Source organism: Bos mutus, chromosome 7, assembly GCF_027580195.1.
Source record: "Bos mutus isolate GX-2022 chromosome 7, NWIPB_WYAK_1.1, whole genome shotgun sequence".
Lineage (NCBI taxonomy): Eukaryota > Metazoa > Chordata > Mammalia > Artiodactyla > Bovidae > Bos > Bos mutus.
The window spans coordinates 57,390,982-57,415,112 of record NC_091623.1 but is presented as its reverse complement, the minus strand read 5'-3'; the positions used below and the strand labels follow the sequence as shown (position 1 = coordinate 57,415,112).

Here is a 24,131-nt window from a genome sequence, read left to right as displayed (position 1 = left end):
CAGCATGGATGGGAAGGAAGTTTGGGAGAGAATGGACACATTTACATGTATGGCTGAGTCCCTTTGCTGTTTGCCTGAAGCTATTGCAATGTTGTTAATTTGTTAAAATCCTATACCAAATAAAAAGTTAAAAAAAATTAAAGCTTCACTGAGAAATAAAATGGACTTTTACATAAATATAATTTTAAAATAATTTTAAAACTAAACAAAAATTGTAACAATAGTAAATGTTAAAATAGCAGCCAAGAGTCACCATAATTCATTTGAAGAGATTTTGTGTGCATTTTTAAGGTCATAGACAAAGGACTGTATCCCCTTTCTACTTAGGGGGCTCAAATATCTCCTCCATGTGGTAGCAATATAACCAGAGTATACAAATCACTTCCTCTCCCAGCTTTGAAATTATGTAATTTCTCTTGAAAAGCTGGCTTCTCCTATGGCTCAGTGGATAAAGAATCTGCCTGCAAAGCAGAAGACATAAGAGATGCGGGTTAGATCCCTGGGTTGGGAAGATCCCCTGGAGAAGGAAATGGCAAGCCACTCCGATTTTGTTGCCTGGAGAATCCTATGGATAGAGGAGCCTGGTGGGCTACAGTCCATGGGGTCACAAAGAGTCGGACACAACTGAAAGACTAAACACTTTCACACTTTCTCTTCCTTGAAAAGTTAAAATTTAGGGAAATTCACATGGTTTCAAAATGTGTACACATAGAGTGATTTGTTTATATTATGCAATTTCAAATTTACATAGATGGAACTTGCATAAAACAAAATATTTTTCAGGAGGACAATTTGGCACTAACTCTCCAGATTTAATCATTAAATAATCCTTCCATTTAAAAACTTCCTTGATAGGAAACTATCCAGGGGCTATTGTGATAAGCGTAATTTTTAACTACAGGGATGTAGGATATATAAATTCAGGTCAATGATGTTGAATTTAAAAATATGTCCAGCCTAAAATTTGAGAGAGTCGGGCTTCCCTGGTGGCCCAGTGGTTAAGAATCTGCCTGCCAGGGCAGGGGACATGGGTTTGATCCCTGATCCAGGAAGATTTCACATGCCGTAGGGCAACTAAGCTTGTGCACCGCAACTACTGAGCATGCGTGCCTAGAGCCTGTGCTCTGCAACAAAAGAAACCACTGCTTTGAGAAGCCTGTGCACCGCAACTAGAGAGTAGCCCCCGCTTGCCACAACTAGAGAAAACTCAGGAAGCAACGGAGACCCAGTGCAACCAAAAATAAATACACATTTTTTTAAAAATGAAAGTTGAGAGTTAAGTTTTATTTGGTGGAAAATCTCAAATAACTTTGAGAGACTGCTCCAAAGAGGCAAGGGCAGGACCCAAGATACATAGGAGTTTTTGCAATAAAAACCAGGTAGTTGGAACATCAAAAGTGACTTAAAGTGAAAGTCCCTCAGTCGTGTCCAACTCTTTGCAATCCCATGGAATTCTCCAGGCCAAGTGGGTAGCTTTTCTCTTCTCCAGGGGATCTTCCCAACCCAGGGATCAAACCCAGGTCTCCCACACTGCAGGCAGATTCTTTACCAGCTGAGCCACAAGGGAAGCCCAAGAATACTGGAGTGAATAGCCTATCCCTTCTCCAGCGGATTTTCCTGACCCAGGAATCGAATTGGAGTCTCCTACATTGCAGGTGGACTTTTTACCAACTGAGCTATCAGGGAAGCCTTGGAACATCAAAAGGTTACTGTTAATTAAAGAAAACCAGATATCTGAAGTTAAGAAATTTAGCGCTTTTCTAGGTATGGGAAGATGCAAGAGTCTGGGCTCATGGAAATCATTCCTTTGACAGGCACCTCGGCTTACCTGTGCTTTCTCTTCCCGAGTTTCCTCTTAGAGGTTGTCTGCAGTGGCTGAGGGCTTGATGCCGGGCATCCTGTCTTTTTTTACCCTGAGTTCCATCAGGGCTCACCATCTGGATGGCTGCAATACCCTTTGTTTACTGAAGTGGCAGGCAATATTTTTCATTCACAATGTGATTTGTTCTATCACCCTGAATTATTTGCTGTGATGTATCAGATGGAGGAAAAAGGAACACTTTGTACAGAAAATGTTGCCTTAAACTTGTACATACAGTTACAAAATTACTAAGCTGCCATGCTCAAAGATAGTCCACGCTAGCATGGCTTAACTTTTGTTGTTGTTCAGTCGCTAAGTCGTGTTCTCTTGTCAGACTCTTTGGGACCCCTTGGACTGCAGCACACCAGGTTTCCCTGTTCTTCACCATCTCCCAGAGTTTGCCCAAACTCATGTCCATTGAATCAGTGATGCCATCCAACCATCTCATCCTCTGTCGTCCCCTTATCCTCCTGCTTTCAATCTTTCTCAGCATCATGGTCTTTTCCAACGAGTTGGCTCCTTGCATCAAGTGGCCAGAGAGTTGGAGCTTCAGCTTCAGCATCAGTCCTTCCAATGAATATTCAGGGTTGATTTCCTTTAGGATTGACTTGTTTGATCTTCTTGCAGTCCAAGAGACTCTCAAGAGTCTCCTCCAGCATCACAGTTCAAAAGCATTAGTTCTTAAGTGCTCAGTTTTCTTTATGGTCCAACTCTCAGCTTTGCCTATATGGACCTTTGTTGGCAAAGTGATGTCTCTGCTTTTTAATATGCTGTTTAAGGCTTGTCATAGCTTTTCTTCCAAGAAGCATGCATCTTTTAATTTCACAGCCACAGTCACCATCTGCAGTGACTTTGGAACTCAAGAAAAAAGTCTGTCACTGTTTCCACCGTTTGCCCATTTATTTGCCATAAAGTGATGGGACCAGATGCCATGATCTTAGTTTTTTGAATGTTGAGGTTTAAGTCAGATTTTTCACTTTCACCTTCATTAAGACACACATACACATATACATATATCAGATGAATGCATATATATGGTATGTCATTTAAGTTTTGAAATGAACTTTCCCTATTATTCAAAACAATGCAGGTTTAAAAAAATATAATAAAGACTTATCATGGGAACTGGATGACTTACAAATTTTCTCTCATGACAAAAAATGTAGTCCTGACCTGCCCTCATGTTCTTAGCTCAATTTACAATCTAAATATGTGTTCTGTTATCAAAGCCTCACAGAATTGGGGGTGGGGTGGTGTATGATTGTGTGTATGCCAGTGTAAACTTGCCTGTCTTTACAGTGCTAAAAAGTTTAATACCAGTTTTGGAAAATCATCTTGCAAGTCATCATCATAGCCAGGATGATACTACTACTATATATATTAGTATATGATATGTATATGTATATGTATATTGGTAAATACCAAAATTGGTACCAAGACTATGTCTCCCACATTGGCAGGTGAATTCTTTACCCTAGAACCACCAGAGAAGCCCCACTTCTATCTATCTATCTATCTATATAATGACAAAGTTTGGCGTGATGTGTGTGAGTATGTGTCTTCAAGCAAAATTGATGAGGTTCGTTGTTTCACTCGCTCATTACGAAAAGAAAGAAAAGAAAAAAGAAAAACCTGAGTTTTTTATGCTCACCTGTTTCCCCACATGCGATGTTTTTACCACATATAATGTTTAGGAGAATGAACAGGATAGGTAATCAAAGTGTACCTAGCTGGAAAAGTCAGTGTATTATTTCTACCATTCTGTAGATATAGGTGACTTCTAAAGAAAATATTGATTTTTTTAGAGCAGTTCTAGGTTCACAGAAAAACCAAGCGATGGGTATAGAGAATTCCCTGCCACCTGCACACAGGCAGAGGCTCCCTGACTGGCCCACCCACAGCGGTACATTTGTTAAAACTGATGAATCTGCATCAATACATCATGGTCACCCCAAATCCATAGTTCACCAGTTAGGGTTCACTCTGGGTGTTGTGCATTCCAAGGGTTTAGATAATTGTGTAATGATCTGTGTCCATCATTATAGTCTCACACAGAGCATATTCACTCATGAGCCCTAAAACTCATCCACCTATTCATCATCTTACTGCTAATGCCACATTTGGGGGGTTTTTTATAGCTAATATCGCATTGTATGCTTTTAAAGACTTATTTGTTTATTGGCTGTGGTAGATCTCTGTGGCTACACATGGGCTTTCTCTAGTTGCCTCCAGCGGGGGCTTCTCTTTGATGTGGTGCTCGTGCGTCTCATTGTGGCGGCTTCTCTTCTCGCTGAGCACAGGCTCTGAGGTGCACGGGCTTCAGTAGTTAGAGCACACTGGCTTAGTCGCTCTGCAGCATGTGGGATCAAACCCGACCAGGGATCAAACCCGTGTCCCTTGCATTGCAAGGCTTAACCACTGGATTCTTAACCACTGGACCATCAGTGAAGTCCAGCTCATTGTATATGCCATTATGTATATATATATGATATGTAATATATATAAATATATCACATCTTTTTCAATTTAATTACACTTGATTTACAATGTTATGTTAGTTTCAGGTGTACAGCAAAGTGATTTGGTTATATATATCTATTATATATATATGTATATAATCCCCACCCCTTGGGCTTCCCAGATAGTGCTAGTAGTAAAGAACCTACCTGCCAATGCAGGAGACATAAGAGATGCAGGTTAGATCCCTGGGTCGGAAAGATCCCATGCAGAAGGAAAAGGCAACCCACTTCAGTATTCTTGCTGGGAAATCCCATGAACAGAGGAGCCTGGGAGTCTACAGTCCATAGAGTTGCAAAGAGTTGGACACGACTGAAGCGACTTAGCCTGCATGCATGCATATTCTTTTTTCAGGTTTTTTTCCCATGTAGGTTATTACAAAATATTGAATATAGTTCTCTGGGCTGTACAGTAGGTCCTTTTTTTTATCTATTTTATATATAGTAGTCTGTATATGCTGACCCCAAACTCCCAATTTATCCCTCCTTCCTGCCTTTCCTTTTTGGTAACCATAAGTTTAGTAGTCTGTATACACTGATCCCAAACTCCCAATTTATCCCTCCTTACTGCCTTTCCCTTTTGGTAACCATAAGTTTGTTTTTGATATGTGTGAGCCGGTACCCTCTTTTCAGAGAATGCAATGGCACCCCACTCCAGTACTCTTGCCTGGAAAATCCCATGGATGGAGGAGCCTGGTGGGCTGCAGTCCATGGGGTCGCTAAGAGTTGGACACGACTGAGCGACTTCACTTTCACTTTTCACTTTCATGCATTGGAGAAGGCAATGGCAACCCACTCCAGTGTTCTTGCCTGGAGAATCCCAGGGACGGGGAGGGCTGCCATCTATGGGGTCGCACAGAGTCGGAAACGACTGAAGTGACTTAGCAGCAGCAGCAGTACCCTCTTTTAAGATTCCACATGTAAATGGTATCATATGATATTTGCCTTTCTCTGTCTGGCTTACTTCACTTAGTATGACAGTCTCTAGGTCTATTCACTTTGCTACAAATGGCATTATTTTATTCACTTTTATGGCTAATATTCCATTATATAAGTATACTACATCTTCTTTATCCATTTATCTGTTGATGGGCATTTTCATTGCTTCCATGTCTTGGTATTGTTAAATGGTGCTGCTACAGACATTGGGGTACATGTATCTTTCCAAATTAGCATCTAAATGTTTTTAGATATATACCCAGGAGTGAAATTGCTGGGTCAGATGGTAGTTCCCAAATTGAAGATTTTTTTTTAAAATTTCAAAAGTTATTCAGGTGACCTTGACATAATACAATATCACATACAAGCAGTTCTTTTGACCTCTCCCCCACCCCCACACCAAGGTCAGACAAAGACAGTACAGAGCGAGAGGAAGTCATGGAGGAAGTTAGAACATAAGACATTCTCAGGACTCTTGTCCACTCTCTCCCGCCCAGGTGGTGGAGCATTTGTGGAGCAATCGATATAATTTGGCAGGTGCAGAAGCAGAAGGAATCTCTTTCAGAATGAACTGTCAGATACCATCCCAAACAGGGTCCCCAATAATGCAGATTGACAAAAGAACAAAAAGATGCTTCTGAAATATCCAGAGCAGTGTCAGTGATGTAACATCAGCCAGAAGCCAGAATTAGAAGAGAAAGGGAGTAGAGACCATGAATGACTTTTTTCCAGCTTCATTGCAGTGCAATTGACATATAATATTGTCTAAGCTTAAGTTTACTTACATGTTGTGTAAGTAAATCGTGTGATAATTTGACACATATACAACTGCAAAATGTTTACCATCAGATTATTTAACACATCCTTCACTTCACATAATTAACATAATTTTAAAAGAACTGTTTCAGAAGGTGCTCCTCATTGCTAATTATTAGAGAAGTACAAAGCAAAACTATAATGAGGTATTACCTCATCATTCTAATGATGGTCAGAATGGCCATCATTAAAAAGTCTACAAATAACAAATGCTGGAGAGGGTGTGGAGAAAAAGGAACCTTCTTACACTATTCATAAGAATATCAGTTGGTGTAGTACTATGGAGAACAATACGGAAGTTCTTTTAAAAAATTAACAACAGACCTACCATACGACCCAACAATCCTACTCTTGTCAGTGTCACCACTGACATTGCTCTGGATGTTTCAGAACCATCTTTTTGTTCTTTTGTCAATCTGCCTTATTGGGGACCCTGTTTGGGATGGTATCTGCCAGTTCATTCTGAAAGAGATTCCTTCTGTTTCTGCACCTGACAAATTATATAGATTGCTCGGCACCTGCTCCACCAGCCGGGTGGGAGGGAGTGGACAAGAGTCCTGAGAATGTCTCATGTTCTAACTTCCTCCATGACTTCCTCTCGCTCTGTAGTGAGAGGATCCATGCACTGTAATGTTCATCAGTTCAGCTCAGTTCAGTCGCTCAATCGTGTCCGACTCTTTGCGACCCCATGAATCGCAGCACGCCAGGCCTCCCTGTCCATCACCAACTCCCGGAGTTCACTGAGACTCACGTCCATCGAGTCGGTGTTACCATCCAGCCAGCTCATCCTCTGTCGTCCCCTTCTCCTCCTGTCCCCAATCCCTCCCAGCATCAGAGTCTTTTCCAGTGAGTCAACTCTTTGCATGAGGTGGCCAAAGTACTGGAGTTTCAGCTTTAGCATCATTCCTTCCAAAGAAATCCCATAGCAGCACTATTTACAACAGTCAAAATATGGAAGCAACCTAAATATCCATCCACAGGTGAATGGATATCAAAGATGTAATACATGTAGACAGTGGACCATTAGCCATAAAAAAGAATGAAATAATGCCATTTGTAGCAACATGGATGGACCTATAGATTCTCATATTAAGTGAAGTAAGTCAAACAAAGATAAATATCATATGACATTGTCTCTATGTGGAATCTATAAAAAAACGATACAAGTGAATTTATTTACAAAACAGAAACAGATTCACAGACACTGAAAACAAACTTATGGTTACCAAGTGGGAAAGGGGAGGGTGGAGGAATAAATTAAGTGTTTGGGATTAATAGGTACATACTATTATATATAAAATGAACATCAAGAACCTATTGTACAGCACAGGGAGCTATATTCAGTATCTTGTAACAACCGATAACGGAAAAGAATCTGCAAAAGGATAGATACATACACCAGAAACTAACACAACATTGTACATCAACTATACTTCAGTAAAAGAGAACTGTTTCAGATTTATAGAAATGTGATGATAGTACCGATGTAGCCAGCACCCACGTACCCCCAGGAGTAACATCTCCGTAGACACCGAGCGTCTCCTTCACTTCTCTCTCCTGTGTAATGCCTTAGAAACAGGAATAGCATTCGTATTCCCAAGGCAAATTAACAGATTAGTTGGAGCTCAATAAATATTTGAGAATATTTGAGAAATGAAGGAACAGAGAGCCAAAGGAGGAAAGAAAGAACCACTTAATTCGGATTCATGAAATCTCAATCTTTAGTCTCTTGCTAAATCAACCAAATTCTGATCTTTTTCTTGAAAAAAAAAATTGTTTTTTTTTAAAGAAAAAATTAAAACCAAAGAATTACTATGTATTATATCAAACACTTATATACCCATCACCTAGAAAGGACAATTAGTAACATTTTATTGTGCTTCCCTGGTGGCTTGGTGGTAAGGAATCCACCTGCCAATGCAGGAGACCCAAGTTCAATCCCTGGGTTGAGAAGATCCCCTGGAGGAGGAAATGGCAACCCACTCCAGTATTGTTGCCTAGAGAATCCTATGGACAGAGAAGCCTGGCGGGCTATACAGTTCATGGGGTTGCAAAAGAGTCAAACACTACTTAGCAACTAAGCAGCAACAACAGCAGCATTTTATTATATTCAATTTGGGTCTTAATTAGCAACATTTTATTATATTCATTATGGGATTTTAAACAAAGAAAATAACTTTTGACAGATCCAATGACTCCCTTTGACTCTCCAACCCTAGGTTCTGTTTTTCTTCCCATTCCCCCAAGGCAGCAAATAGTATTTATTTAGCATATATCCTTCCTTTCTGATTTTCACACATATGTTTATTATATGCATCCAAATACATATGCATCTCAACATATATTCATGCATAAAACACCCATATCAGTGAACAATGTCTAGCATTGCTTTGTGCATTTCCATTTTAATCTATATTTGCCTAAATACATAATAAATACTTACAGTTCATCTTATATTTTTAAGTTCAACTGGTCTATAAAGATGATGTCTGTGAAACTGGAATGTCATACTGCATGTTATATTAGCAAGCAAACACACATTCATCATTCGTTTGCACCCTGAGCTCTGCTAGTTACCACAGGAAGAAAATGGGGGAAGTGGGTTTTTGCAGCAACATGCATCAGGGTGCCACCTTTACAGAGCTAAATAATCTAGTCTGAGAAAAAATACCCATCAGTATCTAGGAAGTGAGTATGGCAACCAGACAGCACATAATTAAAGCACCCCATTTCTCAGTGCATGTTATTTTTTAAATGTGGGGAAAACACTAAATGCTGGTATAAAAACTTTGGAACATTATTTGTCCATATCTACTGCATCTCTGTGATCTTTATCCCTATCTATTGTTATCTGTATATACTTTTTGCTGTGTGTGTGTGATTTCACTCCTAGGCATATTCCCAAAAGAAATGAGTACCCATGTACACCAACAGATATGTATGGATAAGTAGATTGGGACATATTCATGGAATGGAATCCCATATACCAATGAAAAAGGACAAAGCACAGCTACATGCCCCAACATGGATAAATCTAATAGACAATGATTAACAAAAGAAGAGCAATTGAAGAGACAACAGACGGTAAGAGTCTACTTATATAAAGTTCAAGAACAGACAAAAATAATCTGTGGTGGTGGAAATGGGTTAATTCCAGGGTTGGGAGGATGGTACTGACCAGAAGTGGACATTGGAGAATATTCTGAGGGACTGAAAAGGTTTCCATGTCTTGATTACCCTCCCTCTGAAGAGAGGAGAACACTTCCTGAGACACTAGCTTGCTGTACTCCCTCTTTGCCTGACAAAGAATAAATCTGCTCTTTCTTTCTCCTTCGAAACTCTGTCTCCGTATCTCATATCAGCATTGTGTACAGAGGACCAATATTTTGGCGTCAGTAATGGTCTTCTGAGTTTGTACGAATCTACAAACTCGTTGAGTTGCACATATTCATTATGCACAGCTTTTTTTTTTTGTATGTAAAAAATTACTTAATTAAAAGAAAAGAAAATAGAAATAACCTTCTAATGAATGAAAGGCATCAATCTGGTCTCTGATGGAAGGAAGTAAGATTCAGGTGGAGAATATAGCATGATCAAGTTGTTGTTGGGCATATGTTGGGGCCGAGAGGCGAATGCAGAGAGAAAGGCCATGGTGGGACATTCAGCATCTCACAAACGTGGGCCTCCATCTGGAAGAGATCAGCTCAGTGATTTGATAACTTCATCTTTGTAGGACTTGATCAAAAAGCAGCTTATAAGTAATAGCTAATGTGAAGACATCTATAGCTAAGATATTTCTTTAAAAAGCAGAAGAAAAGAGACTTCCTTCTTCTGATCCCTTCCCCTGCTCCCCGCAAATTTGCAAGTTTATTTTGGTCAGAAATAGCAAATCAGAATGGAAACTAACACCTTGGCCCTCTTGGCCCTGTTCGGACTTTGCACTTCCAGCCTGGCTGGGTTGTTGGTCCATGAACTAAATTCTGAATATTGGCCCTAATGCCCACTTATTCTGGAACTCATCATTCTCCTTCATGTGTCAAGGCTTATTTAATCTCTCCAGCATCATCTGAAATCACATATCCTTCAAGAAACCATTTATTGTGGATTATCAAAAACACTAATTTGAAAAGATACATGCATCCTAAAGTTCATAGAAGCATTATTGACAATTGCTAACATATAGAAGTAACCTGAGTGTCCATCAACAGATGAATGGAAAAAAGATGTGGTATACACACACCCTGGAATACTTCTAAGCCATAAAAAGGGATGAAAATTTGCCATTTGCCATTTGCAGCAACATGTATGAACATGGAGGGCATTATGCTAAGTGAAGTAAATCAGGCAGAGAAAGATAAAAACTTTATGATATCACTTAGAGGTGGGATCTGAAAAATACAAAAAAACTGGTAAGTATATAATAAAAGAGAAGCAGACTCACAGATGTAGAGCACAAGTTACCAGTGGGGAGGAGGGGCAACGTGAGGATGGGGAAGTGGGAGGTGCGACAGTGTTTTCATTGTCACATCTGGGGGGGTGGTACTGCTAGCCTCTAGTGGGTGGGGCTTACAACAGGCTCCCACAGCAAAGAATAATCCAACTCCAATGTCAATAATCCCAAGATACAGAAAAAATATGTAGAGCATAATTAAAAATTTTCTAACATTAGTAGGAGCTCTGAGCATAGAGCTTATATGTAACTTTTATTTTCTTCTATTTCAAATCCATGTTTCTAAGATTTCTATAAGAAAGGTACTTTAAGATTTTTAAACATCATTTTATTATGAAAACTTGCCAAGCTGCAAGAATTGTACAGTGAATGCCCATGTACCTGAGAGAGGCTGGGACCTGGGACCCTTCGTTGCAGTGGTTCCACCTGGACAAACATCTCCCTGAACAACAAAAGGCAAAATGGGACTAATAACTTCACATATGCACAGATGGGGGCAAATTATGAACAATAAGATACAAAAATGCCACAAGCCAGTTGCCATTTCTGAGGGGTGGGAGCAAAATCAGGTCCTGCACACGAACCTGGAATCTTCAGTGAACATTTTACTTGTGTTTTTACAATGTATCTCCATGTCTGCATTGCCCTCTCACTTCATTCGTTCATCTTACTTTTAAAAATTAATTCATTTTTTTATTGGAGGATAGTAGCTTTACAGAATTTTTTTGTTTTCTGTCAAACCTCAACATGAATCAGCCACAGGTATACATATATCCTTTCCCTTTTGAACCTCCCTTGCATCTCCCTTACCATCCCACCCCTCTAAGTTGATACAGAGCCCCTGTTTGAGTTTCCTGAGCCATACAGCAAATTCCCATTGGCTATCTATTTTGCATATGGTAATGTAAGTTTCCCTGTTACTCTTTCCATACATCTCACTCTCTCCTCCTCTCTCCCCATGTCCATAAATCTATTCTCTATGTCTGTTTCTCCACTGTTGCCCTGTAAATAAATTCTTCAGTGCCGTTTTTCTAGATTACATATATATGCGTTGCTGCTGCTGCTGCTAAGTTGCTTCAGTCGTGTCCGACTCTGTGCGACCCCATAGATGGCAGCCCATCAGGCTCTTCTGTCCCTGGGATTCTCCAGGCAAGAATGCTGGAGTGGGTTGCCATTTCCTTCTCCAATGCATGCATGCATGCTAAGTTGCTTCAGTCACGTCTGACTCTGTGTGACCCCATGGACAGCAGCCCACTAGGCTCCTCTGTCTACAGAGTTCTCTAGGCAAGAAGACTGGAGTGGGTTGCCATTTCCTTCTCTCATATATGCGTTAGAATATGATATTTATCTTTCTCTTCCTGACTCACTTCACTCTGTATAATAGGTTCTAGGTTCACCCACCTCATTAGAACTGACTCAAATACGTTCCTTTTTAGGGCTGAATAATATTCCACTGTGTATATGTACCACAGCTTCTTTATCCGTTCATCTGCCGATGGACATCTACATTGCTTCCATGTTCTAGCTATTGTAAATAGTGCTGCAATGAACAATGGGATACATGTGTCTTCTTCAATTTTGGTTTCCTCAGGGTATATGCCTAGGAGTGGGATTGCTGGATCATATGGTGGTTTTATTCCTAGTTTTTAAGGAATCTCCATACCGTCTTTCATAGTGCCTGTATCAATCTACATTCCCACCAACAGTGCAAGAGCATTCCCTTTTCTCCACACCCTCTCCAGCATTTATTGTTTGTAGACTTTTTTGGTGATGGCCATTCTGACTGATGTGAGGTGATATCTAATTGTAGTTTTGATTTGCATTTCTCTAATAATGAGCGATGTTGAGCATCTTTTCATGTGTTTGTTAGCCATCTGTATGTCTTCTTCAGAGAAATGTCTGTTTATATCTGTTTCCCACTTTTTGATTGGGTTGTTTGTTTTTCTGGTATTGAGTTGTATGAGTCTCTTGTATATTTTGGAAATTAATCCTTTGTCAGTTGTTTCATTTGCTATTATTTTCTCCCATTCTTAGGGTTGTCTTTTCACCTTGCTTATAGTTTCCTTTGCTGTGCAAAAGGTTTTAAGTTGAATCAGGTCCCACTTGTTTACTTTTGCTTCTATTTCCATTACTCTAGAAGGTGGGTCATAGAGGATCTTGCTTTGATTCATGTCATCGAGTGTTCTGCCTATGTTTTCCTCTAAGAGTTTTATAGCTTCTGGTTTTACATTTAGGTCTTTAATCCATTTTGAGTTTATCTTTGTGTATGGTGTTAGGAAGTGTTCTAACTTCATTTTTTACATGTAGCTGTCCAGTTTTCCCAGCACCATTTATTGAAGAGGCTGTCTTTACACCATTGTATATTCTTGCCCCCTTTGTCAAAAATGAGGTACCCATAGGTGCATGGGTTTATTTCTGGGATTTCTATCTTGTTCCATTGGTCTATATTTCTGTTTCTGTGCCAGTACCATATGATTTTGATGACTGTAGCTTAGTAATATAATCTGAAGTCAGGAAGGTTGATTCCTCCAGCTCCATTCTTCTTTCTCAAGACTGCTTTGGCTATTTGGGGTCTTTTGTGTTTCCATAAGAATTGTGTAATTTTTTGTTCTAGTTCTGTGAAAAAAATTCATTTGGAATTTGATAGGAATCACACAAAATCTGTAGATTGCATTTGGTAGTATAGTCATTTTCACAATATTGATTCTTCCTACCCAGGAACATGGAATATCTCTCCATCTGCTTGTGTCATCTTTGATTCTTTCATTAGTGTCTTATAACTTTCTGTGTAACAGTTCTTTTGTTTCCTTAGGTAAATTTATTCCTAGATATTTAATTCTTTTTGTTGCAATAGTGAATGGGATTGATTCCTCAATTTCTCTTTCCAATTTTTCATTGTTAGCATATAGAAATGCAAGTGATTTCTGTGTATTGATTTTGTATCCTGCAACTTAAATTCACTGATTAGCTCTAGGAATTTTGTGACATTCATCTTATTTTTTAAAATGCATTTCAGAGTAAGTTGCAGCCTTAAGTTGACCGTCTCTGTTTCTGTATTTAAAAAAAAAAAATGCTGTTCTCTTTAGTTTCTCATTAGAATACTAGAAGATGGTCCCACAGTAGCGGTTACAAAATCCCCAATTCTCCTTGAGAAATACCAGAGATAAAGACATATAAGTTCCTATTTCTGTTCTCATTTTGTCATGATGGCTCGAAGTCTCTTTTTGCCTTTGAGTGGTAAGTCATTAAAATACTTTATTCTCTCTTAACAAAAACAGATATTGTATATTAATACATATATGTGGAATCTAGAAAAAAGGTACTGATGAATCTATTTGCAGGGCAGGAATAGACACAGGCACAGAGGATGGATTTGTGGACACAGGGGAAGGTGAGGGGCAGGGAGGCAAGAAGTAGGTGAGACAAATTGAGAAATAGCATTGAAACATACACTTTATCATGTGTAAAATAGATAGCTAGTGGGGAGATGCTGTATAACACAGAAAGTGCAACTCAGTGCTCTGTGACAACTTTGAGGGGTGGACTGGGGTGGGGGGCAGTGGGGGTGAAGTTCAAGAGACAGGTGACATATGTATACTTAGGGCTGACTCACGTTATTGTATGGCAGAAGCCAACACAACATTATAAAGCAATTATCCTCCAATTAAAAATAACTTAAAAAAAAATAATAAAAATTTTAAAAATATATTTTATTCTCTTTAAATAGAAATAGCAAGGACACTTCAACTCTCATACTCTGTTTTCAACACTGTGGCTTGGGCAGGGGGCATCCACCTGGTTTGTTCTTTTAAACCATGGCTGAGGTATGTGTCCTATGGAAATACCTGGAGGAATTAAGATAGGGCACTTCAAAATGATTTCATCAGGCAATGGGGCTCTTCAAAGCTTGCAATCTCTTATACTCCGTCATACAAGGGGTGGTTGTTGTTGTACTGTGCTCAGTCGTGTCCTACTCTTTGCAACCCCATGGACAGAGGAGCCTGGCGGGCTACAGTCCACTGGATTTTCCAGGCAAGAATGTTGGAGTGGGTTGTCATTTTCTTCTCCAGGAGATCTTTGCCACCTTGTCTCCTGCAACTCCTGCATTGGCAGGCAGATTCTTTACTACTGAGCCAGCTGGGAAGCCCTTGCAAAACATGAATCTCATGTAAGAATGGATTATTTCGTGTCAGGGCCAGGTTTTTGGCATGGAAAGCTGTCCCGTGCTCATTGTTCTTCCTGAAACTGAGTTTGATTCTTCCGGATCTATTTGCTTAGTGAGCCAGAATTTCCATACTTGGGTCCTCTAAGTCTCTTAGCTGATGACTCAGAGCATGCAAATTGCTTGTAAATTTACTGAGCGTGCAGATTGCTTGTAAAATTGCAATGTTGCTCTTTCTGTATGAACGTACCTTGATGGGAACTAAAAATTGATGAGTATCTTTCTTGTTTCAGAGAAATCACGTTTGCTTCCTGCTCCTAATTTTGGAAGCCCCAACATGTATTTTATAAAACATATTGAAATTGCTCCTCATTCCATGCTATGTGTTTTTGTTTTACTAAAAATACAAAGAGGACTTCTAGAATTATACTTTTTAATTTACTTGCCCATGATAAACTCGTTCAATTGTCCAAGTCCTGTGACTTTCTCTTTTGGCCACACTGGATCTTACTTCCCGGACCAGGAATCCAATCCAGCCCCTCAGTAACGAAAACACAGAATCCTAACCACTGAACGACCAGGGAATTCCCCAACTCTTTTGACTTTTATGAAACACTTGTCCAGTGAGAAAACCTAACTTCTGCATTATTTTCAAATAAAATAAAGTGCTAATGAATGTTAAATTCAACAATTGACGAAGCCACATTTTGCTACCTATGTAACTATATAGGGGCTTCCTTGGTGGCTCAGACAGTAAAGAATCTGCCTGCAATTCAATTCAGGCAGCCCAGGTTTGATCCCTGGGTCATGACAATCCCCTGGAGAAGGAAATGACAATCCTCTTCAGTATTCTTTCCTGGAAAATCCCATGGACAGAAGAACCTGGTGGGCTATAGTCCATGAGGTCGCAAAGACTGAGCAACCAGCACTTTCACTTTGCTTTTTTTCATAGACTTATAAAAGGCATTAAAGTAAATAATTATTTGTCAGTATTATTCAGCTTTCTAAATTTTCACGTTTCATCCATTTTTATCCTTGACATCTCAAAAATATTTTTATCAATCTGTGAATGTTTGTTGATTATGATCAACTGACTTTTAGCTCTCAAGGACCAAACAGTCTCTAGAGAGCCAAAATTGTGTTGAATGTGCTTAATGTGTTTAGAGAAAGTATTCAAGAGCTATTTGGGGGAGGAAAGTAAAGTCAGCCTCGACAGATTCAGGCCACCAGAAAGTATTTAAAAAATTAAACTCCCCTTTTGTTTTCTCCCCCAGGACTTTCCTGCTTAATTTTCTCTCTGAATATTCCTAACGCATCACTTCAAGGTACGTGGGTGATGGGCAGAATGAATCTGGAATAGTTTGTGTAGCCTGTGTTTCTACAGATGTTGGGTTTTTTTTTTTTTTTTTTTTGGACCGCACCCAGAGGCATGTGGGACCCTAGTTCCCTGACCAGGGATCAAACCCATAGCCCCTGCACTGGAAGGTGGAATCTTAACCACTGGACTGCTAGGAAAGTCCCTATAGATGTTTCTTTACAAAGCAGTTTGAGGATAAGCAGAACAACTTTCTCTTTCCCCAAATTCAGAGTTAAAAAGAGAAACATGGAAATGGTAAGCATTTGCTCAAACTCATGTGACTCTCCAAGTAATTCTAGCCTTCACAGTTTTTCCTACCATGCTACATTTATGACACTTAAAAACAAGTAGCTTTATTGGCTCATTCTTACTGTGTAACTGAGGCTATTTACACAAAGAATCCACAAAAGTCAGAAGAACAATTATATAGAAATAATAAAGAGAAAACTATTCTTTTTATTATGTGTGCATGCTAAGTCTCTTCAGTTGTGTCTGACTCTTTGCAAAACCCTAAAGCTGCCAGGCTCCTCTGTCCATGGGATTCTCCTACATATATATACACACCTATTTATGGGCTTCCGTGATGGCTCAGTGGTAAAGAATCTGCCTGCAGTGCAGGAGACACAGGCTTGATCCTTGGGTCAGGAAGACCCCCTGGAGTAGGAAATGGCACCCCACTCCAGTATTCTTGCCTGGAGAATCCCATGGACAGGGTAGCCTAGTGGGCTACAGTCCATAGGGTTGCAAAGAGTTAGACATGGCTGAGTGACTGAGAATGTCGTACCTATTGACTTATTTATATAGTTATTTTAAAAGTATATATTAATATAAATATAGACAAATAGGTGTATATTTAAATATATATACATACATAACTATAGACATTTTAAAATATATATTATATATATAATTAAGTAAATATGTGTATATTTAAACACATGAGTCACAGTAAAAAGAGTGATCATCTTTTATTATTTCCATATAATTTTTGTGGGTTCTTTGTACAAATAGCCTATGTATGTTAAATAGTATGTACGTAAATATAAACATGCATTTACATACATAAGTAGGTAAATAGATATAGATACAGACCAAAATTTGATAAATGCAGATATGACTATGTATGTATTATTTACAAATGCAGTCACAGTTTATGCATTTTACAATATCTTTTTATTTCACCTAATACATCCTGAATATCTCTTGTCAATCAGACATAGCATTCCATTTTGTTAATATACCACAGTTTATTGATCCATTTTCCTGTTGATGGACTCCTGATTTTCTGATTTTCTGATGGTTGACTATGATGAAGAGGGCTGCTGTGAAGCCTATTGAACAAAGTCTTCATGTACAAGTCTTTCTGTGGACATATGCTCTCATTTTTCTTGAGGAATTTCTCGAAGAAGAATCACTGAATCATAGGATGACCAAATATGTAGAATTATTTTCATCTTGTAAATGATAAAATGAAGGCAAAAAATTAAGAAAATGCAATCTAGCCTGGGAAATTAAAAATCATGAGACTTGCCTTGTGGTCCAATGGTTATAACTCTATGTTTTCACTGCAAGGGGCATGGGTTTGATCCCTATTCTGGGAACTAAGGTCCCTCATGCTGTGCCTCCTGGCCAATAAAAATAAATAGTTAGGAAGTATTATCTTCATGAATATTTACTGGGAGATTGCCTTGGGACATTAACTTTTTAAGATTATATTTTAAAAATTTTCTTTTTGGCTATCCTGGGTCTTTGATGCTGCACAGGCTTTTCTCTAGTTTTGGAGAGTAGAGGCAACTCTCTAACTGTGGTGCAGCTTCTCACTGTGGTGGCCTCTCTTGTCATCGAGCATGGATTCTAGGATACTTAGGCTTCAGTACTTGCAGCGCATGGGCTCTGTAGTTGTGGCAAATGGGCTCAGTTGCTCCAAGACGTGTGGGATCTTCCTGGACCAGGAATCGAATCCACATCTCCTGAACTGGCAGGTGGATTCTTTACCACTGAGCCACCAGGGAAGCCTCTAAGATTACATTTTGAACTCAGAGATGATCAGTCTGTCTTCCTGTTCACTCCTGTCCACCATTCCACACCAAGATGGTCTCCATCTCATGGCTGTCCCACTGCTCAAGAAAACCTTCTGCTAGAGACTTCCCTGGCTGTCCAGAGGTTAAGACTCCACACTTTCAACACAAAAGACCCAGGTTCAATCTCTGGTTGGGGAACTAAGCTCCTACATGCCATGTGGCAGGGCCGAAAAAAAAAAAAAAAAAAAAACCATCTTCTGCTAGATTTTCTCGTACTTAGTCATCTCGGCTTGCCCTGATGACACTTGCCCTGGTCATCCTACAGAATTTCTCTTCCTGACCCTCTCTTAACTTCTGGCTTCTTTTTTTTCAAATTTATTTTTAATTGGAAGGATAATTGCCTTATGGTATTGTGTCGGTTTCTGCCATACATCAATATGAATCAGCTATCAGTTCAGTTCAGTCGCTCAGTGTCCAATTCTTTGAGACCCCATGGACTGCAACGTGCCAAGCTTCCCTGTTCATCACCAACTCCTGGAGCTTGCTCACACTCATGGCTGTACATATGTCCCTTTCCTCTTGAACCTCCCTCCCACCTCCCACCCCATCCCACCCCTTTAGGTTGTTACAGAGCACTGGGTTTGAGCTTCATGCTTCATACAGTAAAATTTTCACTGGCTATCTAATTTTACATATGGTAATGTATGTTTCAATGTTACTTTCTCAATTCATCCCACCTCGGCCTTCTTCCTGTGGTTGTTCAGTCATTAAGTCATGTCTGACTCTTTGTGGCCCCATGGACTGCAGCACACCAGACTTCCCTGTCCTTCACCATCTCCTGGAGTTTGCTCAAACTTATGTCCATTGCGGAGAAGGAAATGGCCACCCACTCCAGTACTCTTGCCTGGAGAATCCCAGGGACAGGGGAGCCTGGTGGGCTGCTGTCTATGGGATCGCACAGAGTCGGATACGACTGAAGTGACTTAGCAGCAGCAGCATGTCCACTGAGTTGGTGATGTCATCCAACCATCTCATTCTCTGTCACCCCCTTCTCTGTCACCTTCTCCTTTTGCCCTCAATATGGCTTCTTACATCTATTTGCAATCCTTTCCATATGGGATTCCCTTGCCCCCTCATAAAAATATAAGCTCTGTGGAACCAGGACCTGGAGTGCTTTCATTAACTGGTGGGGAAGAGAATGGTAAACCAAGTGCTGAACCTAAGGAACACTCTGTAGTGGACCGAACACCTGCCTGATAGGATAGTGACATGGACTGAACTCACTCATTTGACCTTTGATGGATCCTTAGTCACAGATGTGAATGAATGCATGGATACCCGGGCCTGCCCTTCGAAAGCCACCTGCACGAACACTGTGGGAAGCTACTTCTGCACCTGTAAATCTGGATATGAATCAAGCAATGGGAAGAGACAGTTTAATGATCCTGGAGTGACGTGCATAGGTGAGTGTTATTCCAGTAAGAACATTCTAGAAAAAGAGTAGGTCTACTCATCCCTCCTATTGAGAGATTGGACCTAAATTTTGATAATAACTGATCAAATCAATGGCTTTGATAGTGGAGACCTACATGCTAGGCATGAAAAACAATCTTTTTTTGTTGAATAGCATTAAAGAGCCCTTAAATTCTTTAGCTCAAGGATCTTTTTGTTTAGACTGCATAGTCTTTGGATCTAAGTGCTAAGTAAGAAGGAATGTTACCAGGGATGTATAAAAGGCGTCTGTCCTCAATTTGGGATATTTTAAAGTCCATATTAATAAGGGGTTGGCAGATATGTATAGCCTAATGAGTTTTTCTCATTTGGAAACGTTGTTGTTCAGTTGCTAAGTCATGTCATACTCTTTGCAACCCCATGGACTGCAGCATGCCAGGCTTCCCTATCCTTCACTACCTCCCAGAGTTTGCTCAAATTCTTGTGCATTGAGTTGGTAATGCTATCTAACTGTCTTATTCCTCTGCTACCCTCTTCTTCCTTTGCCTTCAACCTTTCCCAGCATCAGGGTCTTTCTCAATGAGTTAGCTCTTCACTTCAGGTGGCCAAAGTATTGGAGCTTCAGCTTTAGCATCAGTCCTTCCAATGAATATCCAGGACTGATCTCCTTTAGAATTAATTGATTTGATCTCCTTGCTGTCCAAGGGACTCTCAAGAGTCTTCTCCAGCGTCACAATTTGAAGGCATCAATTCTTTGGTGCACGGCCTTCTTCATGGTCCAACTCTCACATCCGCATACGACTACTGGAAAAATCACAGCTTTGACTATACAGACCTTTGTTGGCATTGGCAAAATGATGTCTCTGCTTTTTAATATGCTGTCTAGATTTGTCATAGCTTTCCTTCCAAGGAGCAAGTTTCCTAATATACTAAAAAAAAAAAATAGAGTTCACACAAAATTTTATTACTACTATTTTGGGGTTTCAAAAAACTGTAAGCACTTACATTTGTGTTTATAGCAAAAAATTAATGAGAAGGTTATAAAGATTTGTGCATGGGAATTTGTTTTCATTATATGTTCTAACACGTTATTGCTTCGGTTTAGAAAGTAGTTTTTAGAAAGTGTTTTATAAGAACTTAACTTTTAAAACACATTAGTGGTTTTTCAAATGTTGTTCCTGATTTTTTCAAATGGAGAAATCAACTCATTTAAAAAAGTTGTTTATATATTTAGTTTTTAGGTAGAAATTTTCTCAGGAGTAGGATTATGGAATCATATGATAACTCTATTCTTATTTTTTTTAAGCACTCCACACTGTTCTCCATAGAGTGGCTGTATCAATTTACATTCCTACCAACAATGTAGGAGCGTTCCCTTCTCTCCACACCCTCTTCAGAGTGTATTGCTTGTAGACTCTGAACATAAGAATACCAACTGTGCCCAAGACACAGAAAACGTGAGCTTGTCGTAAAGTCGTCTTAGTTCTTCCGTTGTTTTCTACACAGATGAGTTCCGTGTATGCTCAGTCACTCAGTCACAGCCCGACCCCAGGGACTATAGCCCACCAGGCTCCTCTTGTCCATGAAACTTTCCAGGCAAGACTGCTGAAGTGGATTACCATTTTCCTGACCACATCTCTTGTGTCTCCTGCCTTGGCAGGTGGATTCTTTACCACTAGCACCACCTGGGAAAGCCCAGTGAATTCCATTCTGTTTTCTAAATCTTACTCCACTGTTTCCTTTGGGGATTTCTTGTATGGTGTTTCCATATTCTCTTACACTTTGTCACTTCCTCTGAGACATATTTTCTAAACTCATACTTTAAAAATGGGACCTAATTAAACTTAAAAGCTTCTGCACAACTAAGGAAACTATTAGCAAGGTGAAAAGGCAGGCTTCAGAATGGGAGAAAATAATAGCAAATGAAGCAACGGACAAACAACTAATCTCAAAAATATACAAGCAACTCCTACAGCTCAACTCCAGAAAAATAAATGACCCAATCAAAAAATGGGCCAAAGAACTAAATAGACATTTCTCCAAAGAAGACATACAGATGGCTAACAAACACATGAAAAGAGGCTCAACATCACTCATTATCAGAGAAATGCAAATCAAAACCACTATGAGGTACCATTTCACGCCAGTCAGAATGGCTGCAATCCATAAGTCTACAAGCAATAAATGCTGGAGAGGGTGTGGAGAAAAGGGAACCCTCTTACACTGTTGGTGGGAATGCAAATTAGTACAGCCACTATGGAGAACAGTGTGGAGATTCCTTAAAAAACTGGAAATAGAACTGCCATACGACCCAGCAATCCCACTGCTGGACATACACACTGAGGAAACCAGAAGGGAAAGAGACACGTGTACCCCAATGTTCATCGCAGCACTGTTTATAATAGCCAGGACATGGAAGCAACCTAGATGTCCATCAGCAGATGAATGGATAAGAAAGCTGTGGTACATATACACAATGGAGTATTACTCAGCCATTAAAAAGAATACATTTGAATCAGTTCTAATGAGGTGGATGAAACTGGAGCCTATTATACAGAGTGAAGTAAGCCAGAAGGAAAAACACCAATACAGTATACTAACGCATATATATGGAATTTAGAAAGATGGTAACAATAACCCGGTGTACGAGACAGCAAAAGAGACACTGATGTATAGAACAGTCTTATGGACTCTGTGGGAGAGGGAGAGGGTGGGAAGATTTGGGAAAATGGCATTGAAACATGTAAAATATCATGTATGAAACGAGATGCCAGTCCAGGTTCGATGCACGATACTGGATGCTTGGGGCTGGTGCACTGGGACGAACCAGAGGGATGGTATGGGGGAGGGAGGAGGAGGAGGGTTCAGGATGGGGAACACATGTATACCTGTGGCAGATTCATTTTGATATTTGGCAAAACTAATACAATTATGTAAAGTTTAAAAATAAAATAAAATTTAAAAAAAAAGAATACATTTGAATCAGTTCTGATGAGATGGATGAAACTGGAGCCTATTATACAGAGTGAAGTAAGCCAGGAAGAAAAACACCAATACAGTATACTAACGCATATATATGGAATTTAGAAAGATGGTAACAATAACCCTGTGTACGAGACAGCAAAAGAGACACCGATGTATAGATCAGTCTTATGGACTCTGTGGGAGAGGGAGAGGGTGGGGAGATTTGGGAGAATAGCATTGAAACATGTATAATATGTATGAAACGAGTCGCCAGTCCAGGTTCGATGCACGGTACTGGATGCTTGGGGCTGGTGCGCTGGGACGACCCAGAGGGAGGTAGGGAGGGAGGAGGGGAGGAGGGTTCAGGATGGGGAACGGGTATACCTGTGGCGGATTCATTTCAATATTTGGCAAAACTAATACAATATTGTAAAGTTTAAAAATAAAATAAAATTAAAAAAAAAATCTACTCACCACTCTCTCTTCCTTCTACTGTTTTTTAAACAATAAATAAATATGTATGTTAGTTAGTGTTAGTCGTTCATTCATGTCCAACTCTGAAACGCCTAGCCCACCAAGCTCCTCTATCCATGGGACTTTCCAGGCAAGAATACTAGAATGGGTTGACATTTCCTTCTCCAAGGCATATTCCTGACACAGAGATTGAGCCTGGGTCTTCCACATTGCAGGCAGATTCACTATACTCTGAGTCACCAGGGAAGCCCATATTAAACTATTTTTTTTAAGTAATACGTATTCAACTATTTTTTCATGTAAAAAAATGTCTGATGTATTTATTGTTGTTTTTCAGTCGCTAAGTTGTGTCCAACTCTTTGCAACCCCATGGACTGTAGCAGGCCAGGCTTTCCTGTCTTTAACTATCTTCCAGAGTTTGCTCAGATTCATGTCCATTGAGTCAGTGAAGCTATCTAACCATGTCATCTAACTGATTATTCTACTCTTATTTTCCTTGCTTGTAGTTACCCTTCATTAGCGTGGTATTAGGGCTTCCCTGGTGACTCAGACAGTAAAGAATATACCTTCCTGTCATCATCCTCATGGATGGGCTCCAACACTAGGGAAAAAAATGTTTTATATACTCCAATAAAAATTGATTTAAAGAAAGGAAAATAAATATGAGTAATCCTGTTCACTGCTCTGGCACTGGCTGACCATCTCGGTTGGGTTGGCACTTAGTGGTTTTCTAGAGGCAAAACTTTCAGCTTTATATTGAGACAGGCTTGGGCAAACCAAGGTGAGTGCCTTGAAATGCACAGACTGTGACCTGTGTGTGGCGGACATGCCACAGATGTGGCATGAAAAGGTGAACTCATGGAGCCCTGAGTGACCCCATGGAGCCCTGTCACTGACTGATTCACTTTTCATCCTTTTCCTGCCACAGATAAGAATGAATGCCTGAACAGCACAGCATGCCCACTGACAGCCACGTGTACTAACACCTGGGGAAGCTACTTATGTGTCTGCAATCCTGGGTTTGAGACACCTGCTGGGAGAGCTCACTTTACTGGCTCCAGAGGAACTTGCATAGGTAAGCAGATTCTCTGACGCCTTCCGGTGAAAATTTCCTCAGAG

The 24,131-nt window shown here is 39.9% G+C and overlaps 1 protein-coding gene across 1 annotated transcript in view; it reads left to right on the top strand.

The window, feature by feature from the left end:
* Nucleotides 1-13,758: 13,758 nt before the first annotated feature.
* LOC102277557 (adhesion G protein-coupled receptor E3) overlaps nt 13,759-24,131 on the top strand; it is a 43,035-nt gene continuing 32,662 nt past the window's right edge. The window contains exons 1-4 of the mRNA XM_070373809.1: nt 13,759-13,819; nt 16,019-16,069; nt 19,433-19,585; nt 23,941-24,087. Coding sequence (XP_070229910.1) covers nt 13,786-13,819; nt 16,019-16,069; nt 19,433-19,585; nt 23,941-24,087 — 385 coding nt within the window. The 5' untranslated portion in view covers nt 13,759-13,785. The remainder of the gene's footprint in view (nt 13,820-16,018; nt 16,070-19,432; nt 19,586-23,940; nt 24,088-24,131) is intronic.